This window comes from Sylvia atricapilla, chromosome 6 (assembly GCF_009819655.1).
Source record: "Sylvia atricapilla isolate bSylAtr1 chromosome 6, bSylAtr1.pri, whole genome shotgun sequence".
Lineage (NCBI taxonomy): Eukaryota > Metazoa > Chordata > Aves > Passeriformes > Sylviidae > Sylvia > Sylvia atricapilla.
In genome coordinates this window covers 42,543,015-42,556,371 of record NC_089145.1, presented here as the reverse complement: position 1 = coordinate 42,556,371, position 13,357 = coordinate 42,543,015, and the positions used below count along the sequence as shown (strand labels likewise).

At 44.8% G+C, this 13,357-nt stretch overlaps 1 protein-coding gene across 1 annotated transcript; it reads left to right on the top strand.

The window, feature by feature from the left end:
• The first annotated feature begins 7,968 nt into the window (after window positions 1-7,968).
• Window positions 7,969-10,105, top strand: SIVA1 (SIVA1 apoptosis inducing factor). The gene is made up of 4 exons (XM_066321671.1): window positions 7,969-8,283; window positions 8,441-8,617; window positions 9,268-9,424; window positions 9,885-10,105. The coding sequence occupies exons 1-4, from the start codon at window positions 8,166-8,168 to the stop codon at window positions 9,940-9,942; spliced, it is 510 nt and encodes a 169-aa protein (XP_066177768.1). The 5' UTR covers window positions 7,969-8,165; the 3' UTR covers window positions 9,943-10,105.
• The last annotated feature ends 3,252 nt before the right edge of the window (window positions 10,106-13,357 follow it).

Sequence of the window (13,357 nt, the reverse complement as noted above, 5' to 3'; positions counted from 1 at the left end):
AACAGGAAATTAGTTGTTCTAAAATACCTTCATGTGTTATTAATATCTGTAGATTTCTGGAGCTGACACTGTTTATTACATATTTGCCTATCAGCTCTATGAGATGATAAGAAAAATAAGACAGGAAAGAAGGTCTTTTGTAAGCACATACACTTTATATCTACCATTAATATAAAAAATTTTGACCAACAGCTGCATTTTTCAGTGGTTGAAAGCAGTACAAATTTGAACACTGTCTAAATAAATGTGTTTAGCAAGAAAATGTCTTTGTCAGGAAAAAATCCCCAAACACTTTTGTATTTTGATGTTTTCACAGTCTCAAGATAATGCACCCTTCCTGTGACAGGCATTACCTTTCAGGAGCTGAGCGTAGACACCAGAGTTTACATTGCAGGGCTGTAAATAGTGCCTCAGATAGCAGTGTTGGGTTTCAGGTGATACCTTTACAGTGCCTGAGGAGTGGCAGAGCGCTTCAGACAGTTTAGGTGGCTACTGAAATCCTTAAAATACCCTGAGCTGAGTCACTGGAGACAAGCTTTCTTAAGGACTGCAGAACATATTTATAAGAGATTGTCTTAAGGACAGTCAACTATATATGTCCTTCCATCAGAGGTGGCAGTGTCCATTTTTCCTCACAGAAGACAAAACATTTCCTGCTAACTGGGCCTAATTCATGAAATGTGAGGAAAAGGTGTTTGCTGCTGAGGTTTGTGAGCCTGGCTGGCCTGTAAATGGAAAAGATCCCAAGCAGGTGGTGCTGGAGTCAGCCTTCAGTGAATCTGACAAAATGACAAGCATGGAAATACAGTGTATTACCAGTCATGATCACAAAGAGGTGTTTCATGGTGTTCCTTGCTTCTGAAGAGGAAACTCAGTGTGTCAAACCTATAGTAATTAGAGTTGTGTTTCCACTGAGATTCTTAAAATAGTGCAGCCCTCACCAATGAATGAAAACCTGCCCTTTGAGCTCTGAATTCCAGAGTGGCTGAAAAACAGCGAAGACATTGATAAGCTTGGGGGCTGTGCCTTGGAAAGCTCCTGAAGCCAGGAAGAGGCCCAGGGTTCCTCATGTAGAGGCTGGGAAGCCCCTGCTTATGGAGCAGCTCTGCCAAGAACACCCTGAGGTTTAAATGACATGTCAGGACGAGCATGAGCCAAGAGTGGACTTGCATCTTGAATAAAGCAGGTGGTCAGCTGGGCTATACTGAGGGGCATAATGGCCAGGAGAGGGAAGGTGTTTCCCATTACTCAGGCTGATGAGTAGTACCACAGATTTCTGCTACCTGTCCAATGGCACGTTTTTGCATGCTTAGTAAATGGGTGAAGAGGAAAGGGAGAATTGCCAAGATGATGTGATATTCTTGTTTCAAGACTCTGCCTTGCTACAGATAAGACCTGTTTTGCTCCCAGTGCAGTCATGTGTATGTCAGTACCACAGTCACAGATCTGCTGCTCAGTTACCACCCCATAGCACTGAAAACAGTCCAGATTTTGTACTCCAATTTTCTTCTGCTTCATTTCTCCCAGCCATTGAGGCTGTGCCCTTGTGGTGACCTTAGCAACGACTCTTATCACTGTTTCATGCTTTCCTCGGAACCTGAGTTCTTTCAGAATTAAGGAATGCAGTTTGTAGCTGTACCAATGGGGCCTCAATCCTGTCTTTCTGAGATAAAATACAGCTTGAAGACATTTACTGGGTAATTTCGCAAAAGGTTTGCCTTGTCATTCTGAAATAGCATTAAGTTCCTATCTATAGCTTCTAAAGGAGATTACTGCAAAAGGGGACTAAGACATCGAACCTATTCCCTGAGTATTTGGTCCACTGATTTTTAGTACTGTATGTTCTGCAGAAAAAAATATGCTTTCAGTGATCTCTACTTGTGTATACTGGGTACTGAAATAAGTAACATCTCCAACTCTGCCAGAAGAACTGAAGTCAGAATAAAATGGCATAAAATGGTAGGAAACTTTTGCTGGGTGCTGGACCTGGCCTGAAGAACAACCTGTGCCTGGGACAAACTCTGTGTGAGCTGTGAATTTTGAAGAGCTAGGAGGAATATCAGGCTACTCTTCTTCATTATTCAATCAGTGATTCAATAACAATATCACAGTTTTACATCAGAACCAGTTACATGGTGATACATCTATCTGTATATTTGTACATAAGCCCTTCATACAGCTTTAGGTAGTTCTAATGGATCAGTATTAGAAACAGACAATAATTAATGCCTTCACCAAAAATCTGGGGATCTTCTAAATCTTGCAGATAGGAAAGGAAAGAAGGACAGGATTGTGTCACACCAATATCTTCTCTGAAATCCTCAAGCAGAAAATAAAATCAAAAAACATTAATACATATGCATGATAAGAAGCTTCTGAACATAAATACAAAGTACAAGTTGTAATAGATTCTAATATACATGGAAAAGTCAAGTGAAAGAAATAAAAGAAGTTAGCTAGTTAAGGCATTACAAATAGGATAAGGCACTTTGTCTATTAGAGATTGATTTGCCCCACACTATGTAATTAAAATACTAAAGCTGGTCTGAGCCCTATGCAAAATGCATTGACGATTTCCAGGCAGGGGAAACATGCCAGCAGCACAAAACGTCTCATTCTATTAATTGGCACCCTAGATGGTAGGCCTAGGATTGAGCATCACTTTTATAGCCAATACCTCACCACGCATGCAAACTGCTCAGCAGTGAGCAAAGAGAATGAGTGCCTTCAAGACTTCTCTGCATAAAGGGATTACATCTGCAAAGGCTCTGTTCAGGAAATTTCCACATTAGTGCTTGTGATGGTCCCTGTAGCTGTGGCATGTCATCCTGGCAACGTTCAGGGAATTGCCTTGACTCTGTGCAGCTTGTGTTCTCTGCACAGAGATCTTCTCTGTGTAGGGCTGACAACACAGCCACACATATTTAAAATAAACACACTTTGTGGGCTGCTGCTGGGAATGGTTTATTAGACATGGTGAGTGCAGAGCTGGGTTCTTGGCCAGCCTGCACTGACACAGCCCCTTTGAGCTGAGCAGATGCATCCTGAATTATTCCAGCTGAATGGCTGCTCTGGGGAACAGAGAGAGGAGAGCATACGAGGAACAACATTTGAAGCTGTCTCAAAGCAAGGATTCACTTCCACAACAAAATAATAAGAGCAGGGCTGGATGCAGCTGCAACGTGGAGGGAGGAAGGTTTTACCCATCCCTTCCCAAGCCATGTGTGGGAGAGGATGTTTGTACTGTGCAGGGATAGTGAAAGGACAGAGCTACCTCTCAGAGCCTCTCCCACGTAAATCCACACTGCATAACGGATAGCACTACTTGGACATAGATTTAAAGAATTCTAAGGACAGTCATCTAGCATTAAATCAAAAACATCATTGCCTGCAGAGAAAGAAAACAGAACAATTGGCACTATGTTAGGTCAACGACAGTAATTGTCACTGTCACAGATCATATTCCTTTTTTCATGACAGATTAAAATAATCTGGAAAGAAGCACACTGAAAGGAAACAGTGCAACAGAAATGAAAACACACTGTGGAAGGGCCAGGAACAACAACAAACATGGAAAAAAAAGGGGAAAGCAGCCCTTTTGTAAACCCCTGTCAGCAGAACAATAACATTTTTGTAACAGCAAAAATAATTTAGTTTTGAGGGTGCCCTCTAGTGAGTGGGACCCTCGGGTGCTCTGATCTGCTGAGCAGCACTGTGCATCTCAGGGCTGGCAGGAACAAAACATGCACTGAAACCCAACCATGCTGTGCTAATTTAAGAGCAAGCACTGGCAGGGGTGACAAGATGGCAGAGCCTGCTCTTAACAGCAGCATGTCCCGAAAGCCAGCCCTTAATCCTGCATATCACTGGCTTATCAAATATTTTTTGGAGGCATGAACCACATCAAGAGCTCATCAAGATGAAGGCATAAACTTTGCTAGCAAATCCACATGAAACAATATGCTCTTGTGAGCAGATAATGTCTGAACCAGATGTAGTCCTCTGATTCCAGCTGTAAACATGTTGTCTGTTAAGGCTGATGTACTAAGAACAGGACACAGAAGAAAGAAAACGGCTCCTAGCCCTTCCAGTAAAAGCAGTTTTATGCAAGGAGGGTTTTTTTATTATTATTTTCACCATATTGCAGAGCAGAGAAAGGACGGTGCAGTGCAACTGAGCACACGGGGCATGGTGGTCTACCCTAGGCCCAACAAGGGATGTGTGCCCATCCTGATAATCCATCCCACATAACACAGACTGCATGCTGGCACATGGCCAACTGTATCAGCTACTATCAAATAATTTCCACTTGAAAGTATTTCCAGATCCTTTTTTAAACTGTTTTAGCATGAAAACATTAAAGAAGAACCAGCCAGTTGGGCAAAAGCCACTCATTCTTATACCAATTCAACTAAGGAAACTCCCTATTTAAAGAGGTATAGGAGGCAGAATCCCACCTTCATGTGATGTGCTTTGAGATCTTTCTAAATGGCCTAGTAATGAAGGAGTAGAAAAATTGGAAAGTTTTACTACAAGCACATAGAGAGGAGGGCTTTGGTATAAGTGAAGCTGAAGGACTAGATAAAGTATTGTAAAGCCTGGATCACTATTTATCTGCCACCTATTTCTGAAATGGAACACTTTGACTTTTTACAGTAAGTTTCTTGCAAAACATGGTGTAGAGGGAAAGAAGTAAGGCTCACAAATATTTAGATTCACAAAGCCAAATCAGCTATCCTGTATATTTTCCCTGAGCCTGCCTAAAACAGAAGGCAGAATTTTCTTCAGTTTGCTGAGCTTGTAAGTTCTTCTCCTTTAAAGAAAGCTTTCAGCATTGAATTGCAATGTCTGTGACTAACACTGTGATTTTTATCTGGCTTTTTATTTCTAATTATATTTTTGTGTAGTTGGAAGCATTGAGTGACAGGTAAACATTTATTATGATTGTCTCACAGATGGATCAGATAAATCAAACAAAAAATTTCTTTAAATCTGTAATTGATTACTGGAGTATAAAAATCTAAATCTATACGTTTTGTGGGCAGAGTCTATAGTAGTTCAGGTCAGAAAGTGATATTAAACTGGTCTCAGTGCAAAAGGAATGTGAAGACAACAGTTACGAAGGGATAACTGTGATCCCAAGAACAGTATATTGGTAAAACTGAGGAAGCTGCTACTCATTCAATGTATTTCTTAGTACTCTGAAGAAGGGACACAAGCAGTGATGTATCAGAGACATGCCTGTGCAGAGGTCTTGGCGTACCCAGGGCTCCCTCCCTTCCCACACAGTTTTCTGTGCTGTGAACTTGGATGTGGCACAGGACACACTGCAAAGAAGTGTTTCAATATGAACAAAATATTACAGCTTGAATAAAGAGTAGAGAAGGATGATAGACACGTCATGGATGTTATTCAGAGAATCAATAGGGAATGGTTATTCATTGTTTTCCATAAAATCAGACAGAGGGGACACCCAGAGGTTTTCTGTGTCTGCCCTGAATTTCTTGAAGCACTGGTAGAAATAGAATACAGGAAAGACAGACTTAACAACAACAGTCCACTTTGTGCATTAGACTTGCTTACTGGAAATGGAAACTGTTGAAAATACATGAAATGCCATTTTAATTTGTGCTGTAAGTGACCAAACTATCAACCAAGCTTTTTGTAGTATTCATACAAGCACAGGAAAAGCAATGTAGCAAGAAAAGGACTGTAAGTTTTATTCTCTAGGTTTTGGGTTGGTTTTTGGTTGGGTTTTGGAGGTGTGTGGGGGGGGGGGGGGTTGTTTGTTTTTGTTGTTTGTTGGTTTTGGTTTTGTATTTGGTTGGTTTTTTGGCAGGGGGGCAGGAAGGTGGTTCACAAAAAGGCTTTCAAGGATAAACCAAAATTATGGTGTTTCAGCTACCTTCACTGATTTGGATGTGTTTGGGCTGCTTTTTCCACGTTCAGAATCTCATTAACTAACCTGAAATTATCACCAGCACTTTTTTTTTTTTTTAATTTTCAGGAACACTCAATGCCAACAAGCTTTGGCAGGTCAGGTCTCATCCTTTCTGCTACTTCTAAATCACCAGTGGATCTTCCTTAAGGCTCACTGCTCTGGAACTAATAAAACACTCAGCACCATTCTGCTGGGTAACAATTCAGAAGACAGGCAGGTGAACCAATTCCCTCCGTGCAGGGCACTCAGGCTTGCTGCTAAAGAGCAGACAGAATTATTCTGCCTTCCTAGTTTGCAAAGAGAAGAGAGCTGGTCAGTAGCAGATGTTGGTGAAAGTGAATCTTACAAAGCAATTAAGAGATGTCACCACCCGAGGCTGACTCAGAGAGCTGCAACAGAAGATTCCTGCAGTGCGGTAGTGGTGGCAATGTGTCATATGTAATCAGCCCTCAGCAAAAGCTGGACTTGATGATCCTTGTGATTCCCTTCTAACTCAAAATATCCTGTGACTCTGCAAAAGTGCCCTTAAATTTACTCTTCAGTGACAGCACCAGCAGCACTGTTGCAGGATGAGCTGCTCCTTTTCAAATCTACTTCATATTTGAGATGAGTGTTTCAGAGCACTCCTTCCCCACAAGTGGAATAGTGCTTTTAGTTCTTTCTATTTCATCCAGTTCTCAGACAGCCAAGTTCTGTACACGTTTATCTCATGCCACGTTAATGAAACGTGTGATCCGCTGTCCTCTATCCTGACAGGGCTCTTTCCAACTGGAATTACATTCTTAATTACTCAATTACATAACCAATATTCCCCAGAGAATTTCAGGAACATCATAGTGTCTAGCTAGTGCATATTTACAGAGTAGTTTCTTCAGACAGAAAGAAAAGGCCATGAGTTTTCAATATGCAGTTGGAAAATTCTGCTGAACATCCTTAAGCTGCATTTGCTAGTATGTGCAGAAAAAGCTAAAGCAGAAGTCCTTACAGCTAAAGAAAGAGTGGCAGGAGTAAGGCATGAACCACATCAAGAGCTCTGTTCAGCAGCACTGAATTTTTGGGAATTGCTGTGAATTGCAACCACAGCTCCTGCTCCACAGACTAAAAGGCTGGGCTGATCAGCTCTACAGAAAAATGTTTAAAAATCACCGGCTGGGCAATAACCAGCTGTATGAGGTTTGAAAAGGACAAGTGCCGGTTTCTGCACCTGGAACAGGGCAACCCTGAATGTAGAGACAGACTGGGGAGCTAGGAAAGGGACCTGGGGGTCCTGGTCGATGGCAAGATGAACATGAGCCAGCAGTGCCCTGGCAGCAGGAGGGATAATCCTGTCCTGTGGGCATCAGGCACAGCATCACAGCCGAGCAAGAGAGGGGATTGTCCCCTCTGCTCTGCACTGGGGCGGCCTCACCTCCAGTGCTGGGGCAGTTTGGGGTGCCATAAAATAAAAAAAGATTAAAGCTATGAGAGAATTTCCAAAAGAGAACCACGAGGATGATGAAGGGTCTGGTGGGGAAGCCGTATGCGGAGTAACTGAGTTCACTTGGTCTGCTCAGCCTGGAGGAGACTGAGGGGAAACCTCACTGCACTTACACCTTGCTCGTGAGGGACAAAGGAGAGGCACACATTGATGTCTCTGGTGATCAGCGACAGGACGTGAGGAGATGGGAGGAAGCCGTGACACGGGAGGTTTAGGAAAAGATTTTTCACCCACAGGGCAGCTGGGCAATCGAACAGTCTCCGCAGGGCAGTGGTCACAGCCTCAACCCTGAGAAGAGTTCAAGAAGCGTTTGGACAACGCTCTCAGGCACACGCTGCGACTCTTGCGGTGTGCTGTACAGGGACAAGAGTTGGACTCGATGACACTCGTAGGTCCTTCCCAACGCTGCATATTCCGCGATTCTGGTTCACTGACAAACGCGAGCCCCGAGGCCGGTGTCGCTTCGCCCCGCGGGCTCTGCGGCGCCGCGCCGGGCGCACGGAGGTGACGCCTGAGGGGCGGCGGCAGCGGGCGGGGCGGCGGGGCCGGGCCGGCGCCTCTGCCAACCCCGTCGGGCGCTCGGGCGGCGGCGGGAAGAGAAATTTTTCCGCTGCGGACGAGGCTTTCGTTTCCCTGCGGAAAGAAGGGAGCGGCCGCGGTTGCCGGGCGCCCGGGCCGGGATGTGAGGGAGGCGGTGGCGCGGCCGTGACGCGGCGCGGGGCGGGGCGGGCGCGGGTCGGCCCGGCCATGCCGAAGCGCTCCTGCCCCTTCGGGGACGCGGCCCCGCTCCAGCTGAAGACCCGCGTGGGGCTGCGGGAGCTGAGCCGCGGCGTGCGGGGCGAGGAGTACCGGCGGGAGGTGTTCGGTGAGTTGGCGCGAAGAGGGGAGCGCGGGGCGGGTGTGTGCCGGCCCGCCGGGGGATGTGATGTGCCGGCCCGCCGGGGGACGTGATGTGCCGGCCCGCCGCAGGCCACGGCCAAGGGGAGCCCGCCCCTAACTCTGCTCTTCTCTCCCGCCGGCAGAGAGGACCCGGCGGCTGCTCTTCAGGGGTGCCCAGGCGTACATGGAGGGCGCGGCGGCCGCCGCCCGCCCGGCGGAGCCGGGGCCGGCCGGGGACGCGCAGGGCGAGGGGCCCCGCTGGGGCGGGCAGCTCCTCATCGGCCACGACGGGAAACTGCGGCGGCGGCCCGCGGACAGGGGTGAGTGCCCGGGGCGTGTCACAGAACCGCGCAATGCCCTCGGCTGGAAGGGACCCATCCAAGTGCGACTCCTGCCCCTCCCAGGACACTCTCGATTTTCGCACCATGAGCCTGAGAGAGTTGTCGGAATGATCGTTAAACTTCGGCGGGGTTGGGGCCGTGACCGCTTCCCTGGGGAGCCTGTTGCAGTGCCAGACCACCCTCTGGGTGAAGAATCCTTTCCTAATCTCCAACCTAAGCTTCCCCTGACACAACTTGAGGCCATTCCCTCTGTTCCTGACCCTGATCACTACAGACACCAGTGCTGCCCCTTGGCTTCCCCTCCCGAGGAGGTCTGTGCTCTGATGAGTAGTTTTGTGCTCTGTAGTTCTTCTTTATTGACTTTCCTTAAAGGAACTGTTAGATTTGAGCTGACTGATTTCGGAACTGCAGCGCGTATATTCTACTTTAGCATCCCGTAGCGTCTTGCCACTGAGCAGAGAAAGAACCAAGAAAGTTCCGAGCGGCGCTCCCTGTCCCTTTGCGTGCCCGAGCGCCCTGCGAGGTGCTGCCACCTGTAGCTGTGCGCGGGCGCTCTGCCGGCTCCTGCGGCTGCTTTCTCTGCCTTGCTGTGAAGCTCATCCGTTCTTCACCGTGTCTTTGCCCAGCAGTTCCGCCGGCGGGAGCGTCCAGAGCCTGCTCGTCGTGTGTGAGGACGGCCGATGTGAAGGAGGCGTGTGCTCAGTGTGACCGGCCCGTCTGCCAGAGCTGCAGCAGGCTCTGCAGCTGCTGTAACACGGTTACCTGCTCCCTGTGCTCCGCTGTTGAGTAAGTGCCTTTCCAGTTTGGAAGCTTGTTTTAATTACACGTGCCCTAATAGCTGGGTGCAGCAGATATCTAGCTCGTACGCATAAAGGAGTTAAACTCTTCCCATGCTTTAGCAGCGGTAAAACTGTCTGAAGCATGCAAACCAAGATGCCTGTGTGAAGCACTCTAATCAACCGTAGTGCAAGTCTAGTTCAGCTTCTTATTTAAATTATGTAGGAGGCAAAAATTTCTCTTGTTTTCCCACCAGCAGTATGGCATGCTGGCCGGTGCTGAATGCATGCACTTCCAAGGAGTAATCTTAATTTTTTTCCCTCATTGTTAACAGTTCTGTGGTGTAAAGAAATACTGAGGGTGCAGTGTGGGAGTCCCGTGGTTGATAATGGAATAGTATGCCTTTGTTATGTTCCATAAACAGTAGGCACACTGACTTTTGTTTCTTCTGGATTTTTTTTTTTCCTAGTTATGGTGATGTGGGAGAGCAAGTTCTCTGCAGTGGTTGTTCAGTATTTCAAGTCTGATAAAATAACCCTTGTGGCTGAAACGTCCATGAATTTCATGAAGTCTCCTTACAGCTGGTCAATTAATCCTTTTAGCATGTGAATTAGTGATGGAATTTCTATGTTTTTTATTTTTATATTGTACTTTTAAATATTGTAGCTAAATAAACATTTATATTTTAAAGTTTTTTAGATTATTTTGAGTCGGCTTTTTCCATTTCCCTAGTTGTGATATGCCTGTCTGGAAGGGACCACTCTGTGCTCTTACCTGGTGTTCCTGATGTGATACAGGATTCAGAATATTCTCTCCACATGTTGATCATGTTAGGACACATTTTTGTGGGATCAAAATAGAAATCAGTTGCTCCTTCTGTGCTTTCAGGTGAGTGTGAATCCATTCTGGATACACAACATTTTCTTTGTGAGATAACCAGGAAAGTCAGCCAGGTCTGGAGGCTTTTCCAAATAAGAGAATTTGCTGACTCTGATTAAGTTTTTTTTTAAGCTTTCACAAAAATCTTGTGATTACTGACAGTTTCAATAATTTTAATCTTTCTATGGTAACTTGGATAGAAAGAGCAAGAGCACACACAGCAGGCTTGGAGTAGAAAAGTTTTTCTCATTAGTAAATTTTCCAGTATATTCACTGAAAGGTCTTTCTTGGAAAGCAACTTGTGTGTATGAGTTGATCACCCACACTGTAAACTTCAAATCGTCCTGAATACCCACTCAAAAATAGCTCATGAGGTGGTCTGAAAAATGGTCAGCACTCAGGGGTACCTCTCCATAACCAGGTCATTCCTCATTTTCTTTTCAAATCACTGCAGAGGTTTAGTATTGTTTGTGCTGTAAGAGTGAAGTATTACTGGACAGCCCCTCAAAGTAGTTTTCTTTTACTGATTTTGCTATGTTTCATAAAAAGATTTTTCAAATGGCAACCAACTATGCCTAGGAGAAAACTACAGTGGTCTTTACCTCAGGAAAAGGCTGATTTGAGTGGCTGATTTCAGACTGTAGGATAAAAGGAATAGATTTGACACTTACAAGAAAAGAAATCCTTGTGTATCACCTAATATTCTGTTTCTTGAATTCTTTGCCTGAATTCCTGAAGCAAAGCCTGCCACTCATGCTTCTCAGTCTTCTCAACTGTAATGAATGTTTTAGGTGGAGTAACCTTGTTTTACCTGTTTCCCTCCACTTTAGCGTTTGGAGAGGTGGAAAGGCCATTGCAATGCAGTTTGAGAGCCTGACTTCTTCCTTGTGAGGACACCTTTATTTGACATTCTGTTGGAGGCATTCTGGGTATTTGCCTGTCAGAATACTGCAGCTACCCAAAGAGAATAGTAAATGCTGTAGCAAAGGGTGAGGGTGGCTGTTGCTGGAGAGCAGCTCTTGCTCATAGCTGCCCTGGCTGGCTTTGGGTGTATCAAGCACAGTGAGGTGCAGGATGACACCCTCTCTAGCCAGTGTAGCACTTTGTATAACTATGCAGGCACACTTTAAAAGCATTTGTGCCCTTCAGGGTTTCTTATGGGGTGTCACTTCACTCTCAACCATCTTTGCCAGCCTAGAGTGACCATCTGTGCCAGCCTAGACAAGCTGATGGATCTGGTTAGTTTTCCTGTTCTGCATGTTTTGGTGCCATTAAAATGGAAGACTTTAGTGGGTCTTATTGGAGTCTTCATTTTGAGCAACTGTGAAAGGTGTCTTATCTTTGTTCCTGTAACAAACAAGAAAAAGTCTCAAGTCAGGTGACTTAGTAGTGAAAGGATTAGTTGGAATGTGCAGCAATTCCACAGCATTATCTATCTTTTCAAAGCTGTAATAGATGAAATCAGGATGGTGGCAGATCTCTGGTGCAGTTCCCGGCTGGTATCACAGAGCAGATAAAAACGTTGTTCCTGTGGCAATCATTATAAACCACAAAGGTGAGTTTTATGGAGGAGAAGAACCTGTGGTTTACTGCATTTAGATGTTCATTTTGGGAAAGAGTTTTAAAACTTGGCTTTGTTTCGTTTGAAGCTTCAAGCAGTGAATTAAAGCATTTTTCAGTCAAGCATATTTTTCAAAATGAAACCTTTGAGTATGTGTCTGCTTTTTCTTATTCCCTCCTGAGGATGAGAGATTGAAAATAATGTTTTGCTTCTAGGCTCTGGGAGAGATGAGACATGTTGTTTACAAATGATTTGTGTTTCAAACTAGTGATAGAAATGGGGTTTTGGCTCATTTAATCACTGCTGTATTTCATAGAAAGCTGTCCTCTGTAAACAATGACATGGATTTCATGGCTTAATGTTCTTATTTGTTATCCTCTAGCTGCTTGAAAGATGATTGTGCATTAGGATAGATAACTTAATGCAGCATGAAGAGCTGGGAGAAGAAAAGCAGGAGGGCTGGAAGAAGGTTAGAGACTGGGAGGAGCAAGGCAGGAGGAGCACAGAACAGCATGGCCAACGCTTGAATAAGGGTGGTGCTTCATACATGTAAGAAATGGGGTTTAGTGATTACCACATCTGCTTCTCTGGCTTCAGAAGGTGAGAAAACTGCCTGTGTCTACCAAAAGACTCAAATATGATTCAGGAAAGTTCTTTTTCTGGTCCTGCAGTTCTCAGATAAACGATGAAAGGTAAGACTGGGGACTGTTTGTAAATCTTTAGAATGCCAACAGGAAAAAAAAAAAACAAACTGTGTGAAGGGAAAAATCTTTGGGTGAGAGGTACAAAGATTTTTCTCTTTACGTAATTAACTCCTCCTCACAAGAGCTTGTCTGTTGCCACTGATCATTGAGCTGTAATAGCTACACATAGGGTACCCCTAGGACTATAAAAGAGAGCCAGAAAAATTGTCTGGTTTATTAACTGATCAGGAAGTTGAGTTTAATATTGTGCTTTTTTGTTGTTACTGTATTTTCTTCCTCTGCTACTCAGTGCAAAGTGTCAAAAATCAAAGTTTGCCTGCTTTTCCAAGGGAAAGAGATCCCCTGAGGAGCCAGCATATTGATTGGTAAAAATATCCTGCAGTAATGATTTTACAGCTGGATGAGAAACTTCTGAGGCCTGTATAACATTACTGGTGATGCATGTCTCAAGGAGCAGACCTTCACGTCTAAAGGAGAGACAGCTGATCTGATCAGGATAAAACAATTTCTTTTAAGACTAATAACTGAGTAAATTGTAGAAATGTGGGGTTTCATAGACACCAGATATTTAAGGACAGTGTAATGTGGTAAATAACTGCATTAGTCTCCAGTATCTCCAGACTATTAGAACAAACCTACAACATTTTTAAAAAGCTCACTGAAAAGAACAGATACACTTGAGTTGTCTCCTTCAATAGCATTTGTCCTGTGCACATGGTAATTCCCAAATATTTTGCAGTTCAGCACAGAAGTCTGCTTTCTTTCCAAGAAAAAAGTGAGTCATTCTACAGGTGATCC